At 46.4% G+C, this 19481-nt stretch overlaps 1 protein-coding gene across 1 annotated transcript; it reads left to right on the forward strand.

Moving 5' to 3' along the window:
* The first annotated feature begins 866 nt into the window (after positions 1-866).
* On the forward strand, positions 867-19037 carry LOC106591681 (pentraxin-4). Its single transcript, XM_045715942.1, has 5 exons — positions 867-1143; positions 2554-2709; positions 2961-3074; positions 4920-5757; positions 17619-19037. Exons 1-5 carry the CDS (start codon positions 1006-1008, stop codon positions 18281-18283), a joined length of 1911 nt encoding a protein of 636 aa, XP_045571898.1. The 5' UTR covers positions 867-1005; the 3' UTR covers positions 18284-19037.
* Positions 19038-19481: the final 444 nt, after the last annotated feature.

A 19481-nucleotide genomic window follows, 5' to 3' on the forward strand; every position in this document is an offset into this window, starting at 1 on the left:
TACTCCTTTTGTTGGGTAATTAAAAAATGAGTATTCACATACCTGCTGCGCCTTGGTTCATTTCAGAAGACAGTCGTTACACCACCTGACTAATATATATCTATACAACTATACAGCCACCTGACTAATATATATCTATACAACTATACAGCCACCTGACTAATATATATCTATACAACTATACAGCCACCTGACTAATATATATCCATACAACTATACAGCCAACTGACTAATATATATCTATACAACTACAGCCACCTGACTAATATATATCTATACAACTACAGCCACCTGACTAATATATATCTATACAACTATACAGCCACCTGACTAATATATATCTATACAACTACAGCCACCTGACTAATATATATCCATACAACTACAGCCACCTGACTAATATATATCTATACAACTACAGCCACCTGACTAATATATATCCATACAACTACAGCCACCTGACTAATATATATCTATACAACTACAGCCACCTGAAGAATATATATCCATACAACTACAGCCAACTGACTACACTGCAAAAACAGAAAATAGGACCTAGATTTGTAAAATAGAATACATTTATTACTTAATACTTTTGTTCTTTTGAGTTTATTTCACTTACCTATTGGTTAATGGTGTGTGTGTTCATGCGTGTGTTTGTGTTCATGTGTGTTTTTGTGTGTATTTGTGTGTTTGTGTGTGTGTTGTGTTTGTGTGTGTGTGTGTGTGTGTGAGAGAGAGAGAGAGGTCTCTGGTAAAGCCATCATGTTCTGAATCTGCTTCCCTGCCAGTGATGCATTGTGGGAAAAAAACAGATGTGTGTGTGTGCGTCAGTGTGATGCATTCGTGTGTGTGTGTGAGGGGGCTTCCCATCCCTGCACTGCCCCATCCCTCTTCTCTCTCCTTTACCTCTATTAGTTAGCCTCGGTAGCTCTCAGAGCTAACAACCTCCGCACCTCTAGACACCCAGACCCCTGCCTTGCCCGAACCCAGCCACGCTGCACTATGACCAGCCTCAGAGCCAGACGGAGGGCCCTGGCCCTGGTTCTCCTGGTTGTCCTCCAGCTTCAGGCCTGTAGGGGACAGGGTGCTGCTGAGCTCAGGAAGCCCATCTACCAGAGACTCAGACGACTAGACGATCAGGTCAGTGTGTATGGTTTGTGTGTGTGTCTGTGGGTGTGTGTCAGTGTGTGTGTGTGTTCATGTGTGTGTTTGTAAGTCTGTTCATGTGTGTGTCGCCCTTGATGTGTTATTGTTTTATTACAAGAAAATTCAAAAATTAGAACGTTATTATCCATAAGTAGGATAACACTAAATGACCAAAAGTATGTGGACACCTGATCGTCCAACATCTCATTCCAAAATCATGGGCATAAATATAGAGTTGTTCCCCCCTTTGCTGCTATAACAGCCTCCACTCTTCTGAGAAGACTTTCCACGAGATGTTGGAACATTTTTGCGGGGACTTGCTTCCTTTCAGCAACAAGAGAATTAGGGAGGTCGGGCACTGATGTTGGGCAATTAGGCGCGGCTTGCAGTCGGGGTTCCAATTCATCCCAAAGGTATTCGATGGGGTTGAGGTCAGGGCTCTGTGCAGGCCAGTCATGTTCTTCCGCACCGATCTAGACAAACCATTTATGTATGGACCTGGCTTTGTGCACGGAGAAATTGTCATGCTGAAACAGGAAAGGGCCTTCCCCAAACTGTTGCCACAAAGTTGGAAGCACAGAATCGTCTAGAATATAATTTTATGCTGTAGCATTAAGATTTCTCTTCACTAGAACTAGTGGGCCTAGCCCGAACCAGACCGTTATTCCTCCTCCACCAAACTTTACAGTTGGCACTATGCATTGGGGCAGGTAGAGTTCTCCTGGCATTCGCCAAACCCAGATTCGTCCGTCGGACTGCCAGATGGTGAAGCGTGATCCATCACTCCAGAGAACGCGTTTCCACTGCTCCAGAGTCCAATGGCGGTGAGCTTTACACCACTCCAGCCAACGCTTGGCATTGTGCGTGGTGATCTTAGGCTTGTGTTGCGGCTACTCGGCCATGGAAACCAATTTCATGAAGCTCCAGACGAACAGTTCTTGTGCCGATGTTGCTTCCAGAGGTAGTTTGGAACTCGGTAGTGAGTGTTAAAACCAATGACAGACGATTTTTACCGGCTACGCTCTTCACCACTCAGCGGTCCTGTTCTTGTGTGGTCTACCTCTTTGCGGCTGTGCCGTTGTTGCTCCTAGGCGTTTCCACTTCACAATAACAGCACTTACAGTTGACCGGTGCAACTCTAGCAGGGCAGAAATTTGACGAACTGACTTGCTGGAAAGGTGGCATCCTATGACGGTGCCACGTTGGAAGTCACAGCTCTTCAGTAAGGTCATTCTACTGCCAATGTTTGTCTATGGAGATTGCATGGCGGTGTGCTCAATTTTATACACCTATCAGCAACGGGTGAAGCTGAAGTAACCACTCATTTGAATGGGTTTCCACGTACTGCTGTATATATAGTGTGTGTGTAAGAACTTTAGATTATGTTGTGTGTTTGTTTCTCAGTTCCGTCGATTCCAGGAACAGACCCTGAGCCGGTTAGAGCTTCTGTCCCATATGTCTAACGTGTCGACCTCCCTAGAGGTCAGAGTTCAGACCCTGTCTGACCAACACAGAAACCTCACCCAGGAACTAACACAACTCAGAGACACCGCCACACAGGTTACTGTTTATATCATTTTAGCTATATTATTACTATAATATTATGTTATATTTACATGTATGTTATAGATTATGTTATATTTTAAATTAAAATATAGAAATACATATGTATATATGTTATATTATTACGTTAAAATTATTGTTATGGTTATATTTCGTTTTAATTTGGATCCTGTCATTGTTTTATCTTGTTTCTGTCCTGTTTTGTTTTTGTGGGGGGAAACATATAAAAAATCTTACCAAAAAAACAGGATCTGGACGGACTGAAAGACTGGAGCAGGAAACTACAGAAGAAGAACAAGAGGATGGAGGGAAGATTGGCCTCGCTGGAGAGAGGACTGAGAGAGAGACACAGACAGGGACAGGTACTCTAAACAACAGACAGGGACAGGTATTCTAAGCAACAACAAACAGGGACAGGTATTCTAAGCAACAACAGACAGGGACAGGTACTCTAAGCAACAACAGACAGGGACAGGTATTCTAAGCAACAACAGACAGGGACAGGTATTCGAAGCAACAACAGACAGGGACAGGTATTCTAAGCAACAACAGACAGGGACAGGTACTCTAAGCAACAACAAACAGGGACAGGTATTCTAAGCAACAACAGACAGGGACAGGTACTCTAAGCAACAACAGACAGGGACAGGTATTCTAAGCAACAACAGAGAGGGACAGGTACTCTAAACAACAGACAGGGACAGGTACTCTAAGCAACAACAGACAGGGACAGGTACTCTAAGCAACAACAGACAGGGACAGGTATTCTAAGCAACAACAGACAGGGACAGGTATTCTAAGCAACAACAGACAGGGACAGGTACTCTAAGCAACAACAAACAGGGACAGGTATTCTAAGCAACAACAGACAGGGACAGGTACTCTAAGCAACAACAGACAGGGACAGGTATTCTAAGCAACAACAGAGAGGGACAGGTACTCTAAACAACAGACAGGGACAGGTACTCTAAGCAACAATAGACAGGGACAGGTACTCTAAGCAACAACAGACAGGGACAGGTACTCTAAGCAACAACAGACAGGGCCAGGTATTCTAAGCAACAACAGACAGGGACAGGTACTCTAAGCAACAACAGACAGGGACAGGTACTCTAAGCAACAATAGATAGGGACAGGTATTCTAAGCAACAACAGACAGGGACAGGTATTCTAAGCAACAACAGACAGGGACATGTACTCTAAACAACAGACAGGGACAGGTATTCTAAGCAACAACAGACAGGGACAGGTATTCTAAGCAACAACAGACAGGGACAGGTACTCTAAACAACAGACAGGGACAGGTATTCTAAGCAACAACAGACAGGGACAGGTATTCTAAGCAACAACAGACAGGGACAGGTACTCTAAGCAACAACAGACAGGGACAGGTATTCTAAGCAACAACAGACAGGGACAGGTATTCTAAGCAACAACAGACAGGGACAGGTATTCTAAGCAACAACAGACAGGGACAGGTATTCTAAGCAACAACAGAGAGGGACAGGTACTCTAAACAACAGACAGGGACAGGTACTCTAAGCAACAATAGACAGGGACAGGTACTCTAAGCAACAACAGACAGGGACAGGTACTCTAAGCAACAACAGACAGGGCCAGGTATTCTAAGCAACAACAGACAGGGACAGGTACTCTAAGCAACAACAGACAGGGACAGGTACTCTAAGCAACAATAGATAGGGACAGGTATTCTAAGCAACAACAGACAGGGACAGGTATTCTAAGCAACAACAGACAGGGGCAGGTACTCTAAGCAACAACAGACAGGGGCAGGTACTCTAAGCAACAACAGACAGGGACAGGTACTCTAAGCAACAACAGACAGGGACAGTTTGGGAAACACTGAGGCAGGGCTACCCAAAGTCAGTCCTGGGGCCTCCCTGGCTGCACATTTTAGTTCTTGCCCTAGCACTACACAGCTGATTCAAAGTTGGTTATTTGGTTATTTGTGTAGTGCGAGGGCAAAAACCAAAATGTGCACCCAAGGAGGTTCCCAGGTTTGAGTTTGAATGGCCCTGCCCAAATAAAAATGTCTCACTCTTCCCTATAGTGAATAATATAATGCCAGTTAGCCAAATGTGGTGGCTAGAATCTGTTCTGCTATGACTCTCCTCTCCTCTCCTCTCCTCTCCTCTCCTCTCCTCTCCTCTCCTCTCCTCTCCTCTCCTCTCCTCTCCTCTCCACAGGGCAGCAGGCAGACCCAGAGACCGAGTCAGGAGCAGGGAGAGTCTCTCTCCAGCCTCACCCTGGAGCTACACAGCCAGGAGGGGCGTCTCGACTCCCTGGAAGCCCAGCGAGAGGAGCTTCTGGTTGGGCTGAGAGGTCTCCAGGAGTCCCTGAGGGAACAGGATCTCCGGATGAGCCGGCTCGAAGGGAGGCTGGGGGAGCTTTTACAGGGGAATGTAGTCTCTTCCAGGGGATCAGAGAGGACAGGAGACCCCCTCACCTCCAACCTCACCCCCCAGGACACAGCACCCCCACAGAGGACCCAGGCCTCCAGAGGACAGAGCCCAAGACAGGACACCCAGACCCAGCCCGGACACACCCAGACATATTACCAGCACCAGCCCAAACCCCAACCCCATTCCCAGCCAAAACACACCAAAGACAGGAGGATGAGGACAAGACTACAGCCTCCACCTCCCCACCCCACACAGCCTCCTTTTCAGTCCCAGGAGGAGAGGAAGAGGCTGGGGGAGAGAGGACAGGAGAGCCCACGGCCTGGTCGTCCTCAACATGGGCCAAAACCACAGTCTGTGGAGGAGACGAGAGAGGAGGAAGAGATGGAGAGGAGGAGGGGGGACGAGGTGTGGAGGAAGAGTGAAGTGAAGCGGACAGAGAGGAGGAGGGGAGAGGAAGAGCGGACAGAGAGGAGGAGGGGAGAGGAAGAGCGGACAGAGAGGAGGGAGGGAGAGGAGGAAGAGGAGGAGATGAAAGGAGAGGAATCACAAATCCAGAACCTTCTCCAGCTTCCAGTGAGACATAAGATCCCTCTGCAGCACATCCCCAGGAGAGAAGCTACCAGTAAGTAACTTCAGATCAACCTCTGTCAGGTGGCAATAACCGAAAAGCAAAACTCCAGTAACTTTACCAGAATTCCCAGGTTTTCCATCATTTCTGGTTTTAAGATTCCAGATGTCCTGCTTGTTCCATTGTGGTTCCAGGAATCTTCAAACTGGGATTTCTGGAAACCCTCTGTCAGCACACAACACAGCATCCAGTGATGTAATGCCAATTAAACAACTATAAAATAGAGAGGTGTAATGTGGTGTGACATCCCATAGTATCCCATAGAGAGGTGTAATGTGGTGGGACATCCCATAGTATCCCATAGAGAGGTGTAATGTGGTGTGACATCCCATAGTATCCCATAGAGAGGTGTAATGTGGTGTAACATCCCATAGTATCCCATAGAGAGGTGTAATGTGGTGTGACATTACATAGTATCCCATAGAGAGGTGTAATGTGGTGTGACATTACATAGTATCCCATAGAGAGGTGTAATGTGGTGTGACATCCCATAGTATCCCATAGAGAGGTGTAATGTGGTGGGACATCCCATAGTATCCCATAGAGAGGTGTAATGTGGTGTGACATTACATAGTACCCCATAGAGAGGTGTAATGTGGTGTGACGTTACATAGTATCCCATAGAGAGGTGTAATGTGGTGTGACATCCCATAGTATCCCATAGAGAGGTGTAATGTGGTGGGACATCCCATAGTATCCCATAGAGAGGTGTAATGTGGTGGGACATCCCATAGTATCCCATAGAGAGGTGTAATGTGGTGTGACATCACATAGTATCCCATAGAGAGGTGTAACGTGGTGTGATGTTACATAGTATTCCATAGAGAGGTGTAATGTGGTGTGACATCCCATAGTATCCCATAGAGAGGTGTAATGTGGTGTGACGTTACATAGTATCCCATAGAGAGGTGTAATGTGGTGGGACATCCCATAGTATCCCATAGAGAGGTGTAATGTGGTGTGACGTTACATAGTATCCCCTAATGAGGTGTAATGTGGTGTGACGTTACATAGTATCCCATAGAGAGGTGTAATGTGGTGTGACATTACATAGTATCCCATAGAGAGGTGTAATGTGGTGTGACGTTACATAGTATCCCATAGAGAGGTGTAATGTGGTGTGATATCCCATAGTATCCCATAGAGAGGTGTAATGTGGTGTGACATCACATAGTATCCCATAGAGAGGTGTAATGTGGTGTGACATCACATAGTATCCCATAGAGAGGTGTAATGTGGTGTGACATTACATAGTATACCATAGAGAGGTGTAATGTGGTGTGACATCACATAGTATCCCATAGAGAGGTGTAATGTGGTGTGACATCACATAGTATCCCATAGAGAGGTGTAATGTGGTGTGACATCACATAGTATCCCATAGAGAGGTGTAATGTGGTGTGACATCACATAGTATCCCATAGAGAGGTGTAATGTGGTGTGACATTACATAGCATCCAATAGAATAGTTAGACATTTGTGCAAACAAACAAATATCACATTTAAATAAGTATTCAGACCCTTAACTCAGTACTTTGTTGAAGCACCTTTGACAGCGATTACAGCCTCGAGTCTTGGGTATGACACTACAAGTTTGGCACACCCGTATTTGGGGAGTTTCTCCCATTCTCTGCAGATCCTCTCAAGCTCTGTCAGGTTGGATGGGGAGTGTTGCTACACAGCTATTTTCAGGTCTCTCCAGAGATGTTCGATTGGGTTCAAGTCCGGGCTCTGGCTGGGTCACTCAAGGACATTCAAAGAGACTTGTCCCAAAGCCACTCCTGCATTGTCTTGGCTGTGTGCTTAGGGTCATTGTCCTGTTGGAAGGTGAACCTTCGCCCCAGTCTGAGGTCCTGGAGCAGGTTTTCATCGAGGATCTCTCTGTACTTTGCTCCGTTCACCTTTCCCTGGATCTTGACTAGTCTCCCAGTCCCTGCCGCTGAAAAACATCCCCACAACATAGGGATGGTGCCAGGTTTCCTCCAGAAGTGACGCTTGGCATTCAGGCGAAAGGGTTCAATATTGGTTTCATCAGACCAGAGAATCTTGTTTCTCATGGTCTGAGTCCTTTAGGTGCCTTTTGACAAACTCCTAGCGGGCTGTCATGTGTCTTTTACTGAGGAGTGACTTCCGTCTGGCCACTCTACCATGAAGGCCTGATTGGTGGAGTGCTGCAGAGATGGTTGTCCTTCTGGGAGGTTATCCCATCTCCACAGAGAAACTCTAAAGCTCTGTCAGAGTGACCATCAGGTTCTTGGTCACCTCCCTGACCAAGGCCCTTCTCCCATGATTACTAATCAATGGGAATGGGGACCAGGTGTGCGTAATGACAGTTCCGGAGGGATCCGTGACACTTATTTAAATATGGTATTTCTGTTTTTAATTTTTTATAGATTTGCAAACATTTCTAAAAATCTGTTTTCGCTTTGTCATTATGGGGTATTGTGTGTATATTGATGAGGAAAATAATGAATTTAATCCATTTTAGAATAAGGCCGTAACATAACAAAACGTGGAAAAAGTAAAGGGCTCTGAATACTTTCATAATGCACTGCATGTGTTTTACATCCATAAACAACATCTGCTGAGCCACGAGAGACCAGAGACACACACACACACACACACACACACACACACACACACACACACACACACACACACACACACACACACACACACACACACACACACACACACACACACACACACACACACACACACACATCTGTTAAAGGCATTGTTGTGTGTTTCCATTCAGTCTGGAGGGGAAGGGGAGTTGAACCATTACATTTGTCTAATACCAAACTAGCAACACATCTTGGGACTACAAGGTCCTCTACTCTCTAAATAGATAAACAGACAGAGAAGAGAAGGAGTGAGAGAGAGAGAGAGAGAGAGAGAGACAGAGAGAGAGAGAGGATAGACAGAGAGACAGCGAGAGAGAAAGAGAGAGAGAGAGAGAGGAGTTAAGTGTTGATAGATGTAGGAAACAGGATATAGTCTCAGTGAGTTTGGACCATCTGAGAGTTAAGAGTTATGTTCACATCTGAAGAATCAATATAACTATATTGTTCACGTTGAATAACCTAAGGTAAATAAACCCAGTTAGAGAAACACTATATTCTGTAAGTCTAGAAAGTGATACACACTGCCTTAGCCAAGAAATTCAGAATCATCTCTACACATTGATCAGTCAGCTGGTTATAACTGTAGCCAGTTTGTGATTGACAAGTTGAGAAATGGCTGACAGATTAAGTTCTCTTCAACCTTCCTATAGCCTGGGTACCAGTCTGTTTCTATAGCCTTCCTATAGCCTGGGTACCAGTCTGTTTCTATAGCCTTCCTATAGCCTGAGTACCAGTCTGTTTCTATAGCCTTCCTATAGCCTGGGTACCAGTCTGTTTCTATAGCCTTCCTATAGCCTGGGTACCAGTCTGTTTCTATATCCTTCCTATAGCCTGGGTACCAGTCTGTTTCTATAGCCTTCCTATAGCCTGGGTACCAGTCTGTTTCTATAGCCTTCCTATAGCCTGGGTACCAGTCTGTTTCTATAGCCTTCCTATAGCCTGGGTACCAGTCTGTTTCTATAGCCTTCCTATAGCCTGGGTACCAGTCTGTTTCCTTCCTATAGCCTGGGTACCAGTCTGTTTCTATAGCCTTCCTATAGCCTGGGTACCAGTCTGTTTCTATAGCCTTCCTATAGCCTGGGTACCAGTCTGTTTCTATAGCCTTCCTATAGCCTGGGTACCAGTCTGTTTCTATAGCCTTCCTATAGCCTGGGTACCAGTCTGTTTCCTTCCTATAGCCTGAGTACCAGTCTGTTTCTATAGCCTTCCTATAGCCTGGGTACCAGTCTGTTTCTATAGCCTTCCTATAGCCTGGGTACCAGTCTGTTTCTATAGCCTTCCTATAGCCTGGGTACCAGTCTGTTTCTATAGCCTTCCTATAGCCTGAGTACCAGTCTGTTTCTATAGCCTTCCTATAGCCTGGGTACCAGTCTGTTTCTATAGCCTTCCTATAGCCTGGGCACCAGTCTGTTTCTATAGCCTTCCTATAGCCTGGGTACCAGTCTGTTTCTATAGCCTTCCTATAGCCTGGGTACCAGTCTGTTTCTATAGCCTTCCTATAGCCTGGGTACCAGTCTGTTTCCTTCCTATAGCCTGGGTACCAGTCTGTTTCCTTCCTATAGCCTGGGTACCAGTCTGTTTCTATAGCCTTCCTATAGCCTGGGTACCAGTCTGTTTCTATAGCCTTCCTATAGCCTGGGTACCAGTCTGTTTCTATAGCCTTCCTATAGCCTGGGTACCAGTCTGTTTCTATAGCCTTCCTATAGCCTGGGTACCAGTCTGTTTCTATAGCCTTCCTATAGCCTGGGTACCAGTCTGTTTCTATAGCCTTCCTATAGCCTGGGTACCAGTCTGTTTCTATAGCCTTCCTATAGCCTGGGTACCAGTCTGTTTCTATAGCCTTCCTATAGCCTGGGTACCAGTCTGTTTCTATAGCCTTCCTATAGCCTGGGTACCAGTCTGTTTCCTTCCTATAGCCTGGGTACCAGCCTGTTTCTATAGCCTTCCTATAGCCTGGGTACCAGTCTGTTTCTATAGCCTTCCTATAGCCTGGGTACCAGTCTGTTTCTATAGCCTTCCTATAGCCTGGGTACCAGTCTGTTTCCTTCCTATAGCCTGGGTACCAGTCTGTTTCCTTCCTATAGCCTGGGCACCAGTCTGTTTCTATAGCCTTCCTATAGCCTGGGTACCAGTCTGTTTCTATAGCCTTCCTATAGCCTGGGTACCAGTCTGTCTCCTTCCTATAGCCTGGGCACCAGTCTGTTTCTATAGCCTTCCTATAGCCTGGGTACCAGTCTGTTTCTATAGCCTTCCTATAGCCTGGGTACCAGTCTGTTTCTATAGCCTTCCTATAGCCTGGGTACCAGTCTGTTTCTATAGCCTTCCTATAGCCTGGGTACCAGTCTGTTTCCTTCCTATAGCCTGGGTACCAGTCTGTTTCTATAGCCTTCCTATAGCCTGGGTACCAGTCTGTTTCTATAGCCTTCCTATAGCCTGGGTACCAGTCTGTTTCTATAGCCTTCCTATAGCCTGGGTACCAGTCTGTTTCTATAGCCTTCCTATAGCCTGGGTACCAGTCTGTTTCCTTCCTATAGCCTGGGTACCAGTCTGTTTCTATAGCCTTCCTATAGCCTGGGTACCAGTCTGTTTCTATAGCCTTCCTATAGCCTGGGTACCAGTCTGTTTCTATAGCCTTCCTATAGCCTGGGTACCAGTCTGTTTCTATAGCCTTCCTATAGCCTGGGTACCAGTCTGTTTCCTTCCTATAGCCTGGGTACCAGTCTGTTTCTATAGCCTTCCTATAGCCTGGGTACCAGTCTGTTTCTATAGCCTTCCTATAGCCTGGGTACCAGTCTGTTTCCTTCCTATAGCCTGGGCACCAGTCTGTTTCTATAGCCTTCCTATAGCCTGGGTACCAGTCTGTTTCTATAGCCTTCCTATAGCCTGGGTACCAGTCTGTTTCCTTCCTATAGCCTGGGTACCAGTCTGTTTCTATAGCCTTCCTATAGCCTGGGTACCAGTCTGTTTCTATAGCCTTCCTATAGCCTGGGTACCAGTCTGTTTCTATAGCCTTCCTATAGCCTGGGTACCAGTCTGTTTCTATATCCTTCCTATAGCCTGAGTACCAGTCTGTTTCCTTCCTATAGCCTGGGTACCAGTCTGTTTCCTTCCTATAGCCTGAGTACCAGTCTGTTTCTATAGCCTTCCTATAGCCTGGGTACCAGTCTGTTTCTATAGCCTTCCTATAGCCTGGGTACCAGTCTGTTTCTATAGCCTTCCTATAGCCTGGGTACCAGTCTGTTTCTATAGCCTTCCTATAGCCTGGGTACCAGTCTGTTTCTATAGCCTTCCTATAGCCTGGGTACCAGTCTGTTTCCTTCCTATAGCCTGGGTACCAGTCTGTTTCTATAGCCTTCCTATAGTCTGGGTACCAGTCTGTTTCTATAGCCTTCCTATAGCCTGGGTACCAGTCTGTTTCCTTCCTATAGCCTGGGTACCAGTCTGTTTCTATAGCCTTCCTTATAGCCTGGGTACCAGTCTGTTTCCTTCCTATAGCCTGGGTACCAGTCTGTTTCTATAGCCTTCCTATAGCCTGGGTACCAGTCTGTTTCTATAGCCTTCCTATAGCCTGGGTACCAGTCTGTTTCTATAGCCTTCCTATAGTCTGGGTACCAGTCTGTTTCCTTCCTATAGCCTGGGTACCAGTCTGTTTCTATAGCCTTCCTATAGCCTGGGTACCAGTCTGTTTCCTTCCTATAGCCTGGGTACCAGTCTGTTTCTATAGCCTTCCTTATAGCCTGGGTACCAGTCTGTTTCCTTCCTATAGCCTGGGTACCAGTCTGTTTCTATAGCCTTCCTATAGCCTGGGTACCAGTCTGTTTCCTTTCTATAGCCTGGGTACCAGTCTGTTTCCTTCCTATAGCCTGGGTACCAGTCTGTTTCCTTCCTATAGCCTGGGTACCAGTCTGTTTCTATAGCCTTCCTATAGCCTGGGTACCAGTCTGTTTCTATAGCCTTCCTATAGCCTGGGTACCAGTCTGTTTCTATAGCCTTCCTATAGTCTGGGTACCAGTCTGTTTCCTTCCTATAGCCTGGGTACCAGTCTGTTTCTATAGCCTTCCTATAGCCTGGGTACCAGTCTGTTTCCTTCCTATAGCCTGGGTACCAGTCTGTTTCTATAGCCTTCCTATAGCCTGGGTACCAGTCTGTTTCTATAGCCTTCCTATAGCCTGAGTACCAGTCTGTTTCTATAGCCTTCCTATAGCCTGAGTACCAGTCTGTTTCTATAGCCTTCCTATAGCCTGGGTACCAGTCTGTTTCTATAGCCTTCCTATAGCCTGGGTACCAGTCTGTTTCTATAGCCTTCCTATAGCCTGGGTACCAGTCTGTTTCTATAGCCTTCCTATAGCCTGGGTACCAGTCTGTTTCTATAGCCTTCCTATAGCCTGGGCACCAGTCTGTTTCTATAGCCTTCCTATAGCCTGGGTACCAGTCTGTTTCTATAGCCTTCCTATAGCCTGGGCACCAGTCTGTTTCTATAGCCTTCCTATAGCCTGGGTACCAGTCTGTTTCTATAGCCTTCCTATAGCCTGGGCACCAGTCTGTTTCTATAGCCTTCCTATAGCCTGGGTACCAGTGTGTTTTTCCTATAGCCTGGGTACCAGTGTGTTTTTCCTATAGCCTCCTCGTTTGCTGTTGTTGAATGCAGAAACAGTCCAAGACTGGGATTAGATGGTCCCACTCTGCTTTTAGCCGTTCGTCATCATGGTGTGTTTGACCTATAAAACATGATTGAGAACAAAGCTGTTACACCGACAGTCCTGTTCTCAGGCCAGAACCCCTATCCAGCCAGTCCTGTAGGGACCACCACCCTGGGCTACAGTAGACTTCAGGCTTCATGATTTACTGTCTGCTTTTACTACATTGTCCTGACCTGTGGATGTGAGGAGGGAGAGAGAGAGAGGGAAGGAGAGGGAATGAGATAGAAAGAGAGAAAGAGATCTGGGGATATGAGCAGGAAGATATGAGGGGATAGTCGTAACAGCAGGAGGTAGGAGGATATGAGGGGACAGTCGTAACAGCAGGAGGTAGGAGGATATGAGGGGATAGTCGTAACAGCAGGAGGTAGGAGGATATGAGGGGATAGTCGTAACAGCAGGAGGTAGGAGGATATGAGGGGATAGTCGTAACAGCAGGAGGTAGGAGGATATGAGGGGATAGTCGTAACAGCAGGAGGTAGGAGGATATGAGGGGATAGTCGTAACAGCAGGAGGTAGGAGGACATGAGGGGATAGTCGTAACAGCAGGAGGTAGGAGGATATGAGGGGATAGTCGTAACAGCAGGAGGTAGGAGGATATGAGGGGATAGTCGTAACAGCAGGAGGTAGGAGGATATGAGGGGATAGTCGTAACAGCAGGAGGTAGGAGGATATGAGGGGATAGTCGTAACAGCAGGAGGTAGGAGGATATGAGGGGATAGTCGTAACAGCAGGAGGTAGGAGGATGTGAGGGGATAGTCGTAACAGCAGGAGGTAGGAGGATATGAGGGGATAGTCGTAACAGCAGGAGGTAGGAGGATGTGAGGGGATAGTCTTAACAGCAGGAGGTAGGAGGATGTGAGGGGATAGTCGTAACAGCAGGAGGTAGGAGGATATGAGGGGATAGTCGTAACAGCAGGAGGTAGGAGGATATGAGAGGATAGTCGTAACAGGAGGTAGGAGGATATGAGGTGATAGTCGTAACAGCAGGAGGTAGGAGGATATGAGGGGATAGTCGTAACAGCAGGAGGTAGGAGGATATGAGGGGATAATCGTAACAGCAGGAGGTAGGAGGATATGAGGGGATAGTCGTAACAGCAGGAGGTAGGAGGATATGAGGGGATAGTCGTAACAGCAGGAGGTAGGAGGATATGAGAGGATAGTCGTAACAGCAGGAGGTAGGAGGATATGAGGGGATAGTCGTAACAGCAGGAGGTAGGAGGATATGAGGGGATAGTCGTAACAGCAGGAGGTAGGAGGATATGAGGGGATAGTCATAACAGCAGAAGGTAGGAGGATATGAGGGGATAGTCGTAACAGCAGGAGGTAGGAGGATATGAGGGGATAGTCGTAACAGCAGGAGGTAGGAGGATATGAGAGGATAGTCGTAACAGCAGGAGGTAGGAGGATATGAGGGGATAGTCGTAACAGCAGGAGGTAGGAGGATATGAGAGGATAGTCGTAACAGGAGGTAGGAGGATATGAGGGGATAGTCGTAACAGCAGGAGGTAGGACGATATGAGAGGATAATCGTAACAGGAGGTAGGAGGATATGAGAGGATAGTCATAACAGGAGGTAGGAGGATATGAGAGGATAGCCGTAACAGCAGGTGGTAGGATGATATGAGAGGATAGTCGTAACAGCAGGAGGTAGGAGGATATGAGAGGATAGTCGTAACAGCAGGAGGTAGGAGGATATGAGAGGATAGTCGTAACAGCAGGAGGTAGGAGGATATGAGGGGATAGTCGTAACAGCAGGAGGTAGAAGGATATGAGGGGATAGTCGTAACAGCAGGAGGTAGGAGGATATGAGGGGATAGTCGTAACAGCAGGAGGTAGGAGGATATGAGAGGATAGTCGTAACAGCAGGAGGTAGGAGGATATGAGGGGATAGTCGTAACAGCAGGAGGTAGGAGGATATGAGAGGATAGTCGTAACAGCAGGAGGTAGGAGGATATGAGGGGATAGTCGTAACAGCAGGAGGTAGGAGGATATGAGAGGATAGTCGTAACAGCAGGAGGTAGGAGGATATGAGAGGATAGTCGTAACAGCAGGAGGTAGGAGGATATGAGGGGATAATCGTAACAGCAGGAGGTAGGAGGATATGAGGGGATAGTCGTAACAGCAGGAGGTAGGAGGATATGAGGGGATAGTCATAACAGCAGAAGGTAGGAGGATATGAGGGGATAGTCGTAACAGCAGGAGGTAGGAGGATATGAGGGGATAGTCGTAACAGCAGGAGGTAGGAGGATATGAGAGGATAGTCGTAACAGCAGGAGGTAGGAGGATATGAGGGGATAGTCGTAACAGCAGGAGGTAGGAGGATATGAGGGGATAGTCGTAACAGCAGGAGGTAGGAGGATATGAGAGGATAGTCGTAACAGGAGGTAGGAGGATATGAGGGGATAGTCGTAACAGCAGGAGGTAGGACGATATGAGAGGATAGTCGTAACAGGAGGTAGGAGGATATGAGAGGATAGTCATAACAGGAGGTAGGAGGATATGAGAGGATAGCCGTAACAGCAGGAGGTAGGATGATATGAGAGGATAGTCGTAACAGCAGGAGGTAGGAGGATATGAGAGGATAGTCGTAACAGCAGGAGGTAGGAGGATATGAGGGGATAGTCGTAACAGCAGGAGGTAGAAGGATATGAGGGGATAGTCATAACAGCAGGAGGTAGGAAGATATCAAATGTATTTATAAAGACAATCAAATGTATTTATAAAACCCTTTTTACATCAGCTGTAAGGGTGCGTGCTGGTGGCAGGGAAGTCAGGCACAGGAGAATGAACTTAGTATAAAACAGAGCAGTTTAATAAGTGCTCAAAAACTCAGAAAACCAAAATATACTAAATAATACAAGTGGGTACAAAACCCGTCGCACACCAGAACATAACTTGCACATAGCTTACAAACAATCACCGACAAGGACAATGAGGGGGACAGAGGGTTAAATACACAACATGTAATGAATGGGATTGGAACCAGGTGTGATACAAGACAAGACAAAACCAAAGGAAAATGAAAATGAAAAGAGGATCAGCGATGGCTAGAAGGTCGGCGACTTCGACCGCCGAATGCCGCCTGAACAAGGAGAGGGACCAATTTCGGCGGAAGTCATGACTTCAGCAGATGTCACAAAGTGCTATACAGGAACCCAGCCGAAAACCCCAAACAGCAAGCAATGCAGATGTAGAAGCACGGTGGCTAGGAAAAACTCACTAGAAAGTCAGGAACCTAGGAAGAAACCTAGAGAGGAACCAGGTTCTGAGGGGTGGCCAGTCCTCTTCTGGCTGTGCCGGGTAGAGAGGAACCAGGCTCTGAGGGGTGGCCAGTCCTCTTCTGGCTGTGCCGGGTAGAGAGGAACCAGGTTATGAGAGGTGGTCAGTCCTCTTCTGGCTGTGCCGGTTGGAGATTATAAGAGTACATGGCCATTAAGGCCAGATTGTTCTTCAAGATGTTCAAACTTTCATAGATGACCAGCAGGGTCAAATAATAACCCCAGTGGGGATCTGTATTCAAATAGTTTTACAAAGTAGTCCGTTTTTGGGATCTGTTTTGAAATAGTTTTAAAAAGTAGTCTGTTTTTGGGATCTCTATTGAAAAACGTTAAAAAAGTAGCAATTTTTTGGGATCTGTATTAAAATAGCGTTACAAAGTAGTCAGTTCTTGGGATCTGTACTGAAATACTTTTAAAAAGTAGCCATTTTTTTTTTAGATCTGTATTAAAAAGTTTGAAGAATGTGTCATTTTTTGGGATCTGTATTCAAATAGTTTTAGTCCAATGTATCTACTATATTTGTTCCCTCTGAAAAGGAGATATCCCAGGTCTGATGCCACAACGAGTAGTTAAAACTAGAGTTATCCCAGGTCTGATGCCACAACGAGTAGTTAAAACTAGAGTTATCCCAGGTCTGATGCCACAACGAGTAGTTAAAACTAGAGTTATCCCAGGTCTGATGCCACAACGAGTAGTTAAAACTAGAGTTATCCCAGGTCTGATGCCACAACGAGTAGTTAAAACTAGAGTTATCCCAGGTCTGACGCCACAACGAGTAGTTAAAACTAGAGTTATCCCAGGTCTGACGCCACAACGAGTAGTTAAAACTAGAGTTATCCCAGGTCTGACGCCACAACGAGTAGTTAAAACTAGAGTTATCCCAGGTCTGACGCCACAACGAGTAGTTAAAACTAGAGTTATCCCAGGTCTGACGCCACAACGAGTAGTTAAAACTAGAGTTATCCCAGGTCTGACGCCACAACGAGTAGTTAAAATTAGAGTTATCCCAGGTCTGACGCCACAACGAGTAGTTAAAACTAGAGATATCCCAGGTCTGATGCCACAACGAGTAGTTAAAACTAGAGTTATCCCAGGTCTGATGCCACAACGAGTAGTTAAAACTAGAGATATCCCAGGTCTGATGCCACAACGAGTAGTTAAAACTAGAGATATCCCAGGTCTGATTTGTTGCAGTGTTTTTTGTTCCAGTACTCACTGACTATCTTGTCTCTCTCTTTTCTCTCCTCCAGTCTGTAATGTGGACTCCATGCTCCTGTTTCCGTCAGCTTCCTCTGAGAACTACGTCACCTTCTCCCGGAGCTTCCCTGCTCTTCCAGAACTCTCCGTGTGCCTGTGGATCCGCGTCGACGTCGGTTACGTAGGAACGCTCCTCTCTTACGCCACGGAAGACGACGACAACAAACTAGTCCTATACGGACGCAACTCCTCCTCCTCCTCATACTCTTCCTCCACCCCCAGCCGAGCAACCCTGGACTTCGTGGTGGGAGACCCTGCGTACCGTGAGCTCCCTGTGGACTCTGTGCTGGACGGGTGCTGGCACCACCTCTGTGTCCTCTGGTCCTCTATCCAGGGACGTTTCTGGCACTACACCGACCGGCGCCTGACCTCCGCAGGGTCACGGTTCAGGAAGGGTTACGAGGTGCCGGGAGGGGGGTTAGTGGTGCTGGGAGCAGAGCAGGACAGCCAGGGGGGAGGGTTTGATCCCACCGAGGGGTTCGTGGGGCGCCTGGCGGGGTTCACCGTGTGGGACCGGGTATTGAGTCCTGGGGAGGTGACGGGGGTGGCTATGGGGAGGGGGGTACCCCGGGGGGTGGTGCTCGAGTTGGGGGATGTTGACGGAGTTCATGGGGAGGTGCAGCAGGTAGCCTGCGAGTGCCTGGAACACTGTAGCTGAGACGTTTGATTCCAAACTGACACTAACCGCTCGTCCCTCATCCCTCGTCCCTATAGGCACTCCTAGATCTACAGTGTGGTCCTTTAGGGCAGAGTGGGCTGGTTTTTACTTCTCTGTACTTGATTGATCAATTAAGGTAATTGATTTCCCCTCACCTGGTTGTCTAGGTATTAATTGGGTGTTAATTAAAAATAAATAATAACAAATAACAACAACCAGCCTACGGGTTTACTTGGGATTCAGCTGTCTAAATGTTTTAATATCAATCAATTAACTACCAGGGAGAATGAAGACCGGCAGAACTGCCCTTCGGACTTAATGTGGACCTATATTGAAAGAGGAACCCTAACACTTCTCTGACCTTAAACAGTGCCACTGACACACTGTAAAATGAGCATGTGAATGAAAGCCATCAATTATTACTTAAAGCAATGTTATATGGCTAAACAAAGACTGTTTCATATCATATATATTGTTACCCAGCAACAGACAGACAGAGAGAGAGAGCGAGAGAGACAGACAGACAGAGGGACAGACAGACAGGCAGAGGGACAGACTGTTTATCGTTCAGATTGTTCTGTTATAAAGTCAACAGACTAGCTGCTAGTTGACCAACTGACATCTGATGTCAGTTATTATCATGCTAATAAATCAAGATGATGTCAGTTGGAGCTGCTCTCTACTCTACTGGATATATAACAGTCATCATTCATGAGACAAATGATCCTTTATCTATAAACATTGATTCACTCAGTTCGTTTGTATTTGTTTGTATGTCTTTGTTATGCATGGTTTTGTCTTGTCAGTATATTATTTCACTTGAGAGGGGAAAACATTGTGTTTTTTCTGTAGCCTACTTCAACTATTTCAATTTCCAAGGTCCTTGATGTAAGACTGCCACAAACACCTAGATTATTCAATAATTAACCACCAACATGTAAACCATCAGTTCTTCATAATATGACATCGATATCATTGTCTGGCTCTTATGCTGAAAAAATATTGGCAAAAAATGCGTCTTCCTCTCTGTTTTTGGTCTCAGCTGTCAGTTAGAGAACTATAATTCCCAGAAATCCATGCGAACAACAGTTACGTTTGACCCTGTGTGCCACCGTTAGAAACCATCACGAGTTCGCTTATGATTTTAGTCATGTGGATTATCTTAATTGTTCCCTCTTTACGTCCTCACTCATCTCTC

Source organism: Salmo salar, chromosome ssa03 (assembly GCF_905237065.1).
Source record: "Salmo salar chromosome ssa03, Ssal_v3.1, whole genome shotgun sequence".
Lineage (NCBI taxonomy): Eukaryota > Metazoa > Chordata > Actinopteri > Salmoniformes > Salmonidae > Salmo > Salmo salar.

Bases quoted from the DNA above. Each gene is read 5' to 3' on its own strand.
- LOC106591681 (XM_045715942.1), top strand. From the start codon at position 1,006: ATGACCAGCCTCAGAGCCAGACGGAGGGCCCTGGCCCTGGTTCTCCTG. The intron at 1,144-2,553 runs GTCAGTGTGTAT...TTTGTTTCTCAG, and splicing joins TCAGACGACTAGACGATCAG to TTCCGTCGATTCCAGGAACA. The intron at 3,075-4,919 runs GTACTCTAAACA...TCCTCTCCACAG, and splicing joins AGAGACACAGACAGGGACAG to GGCAGCAGGCAGACCCAGAG.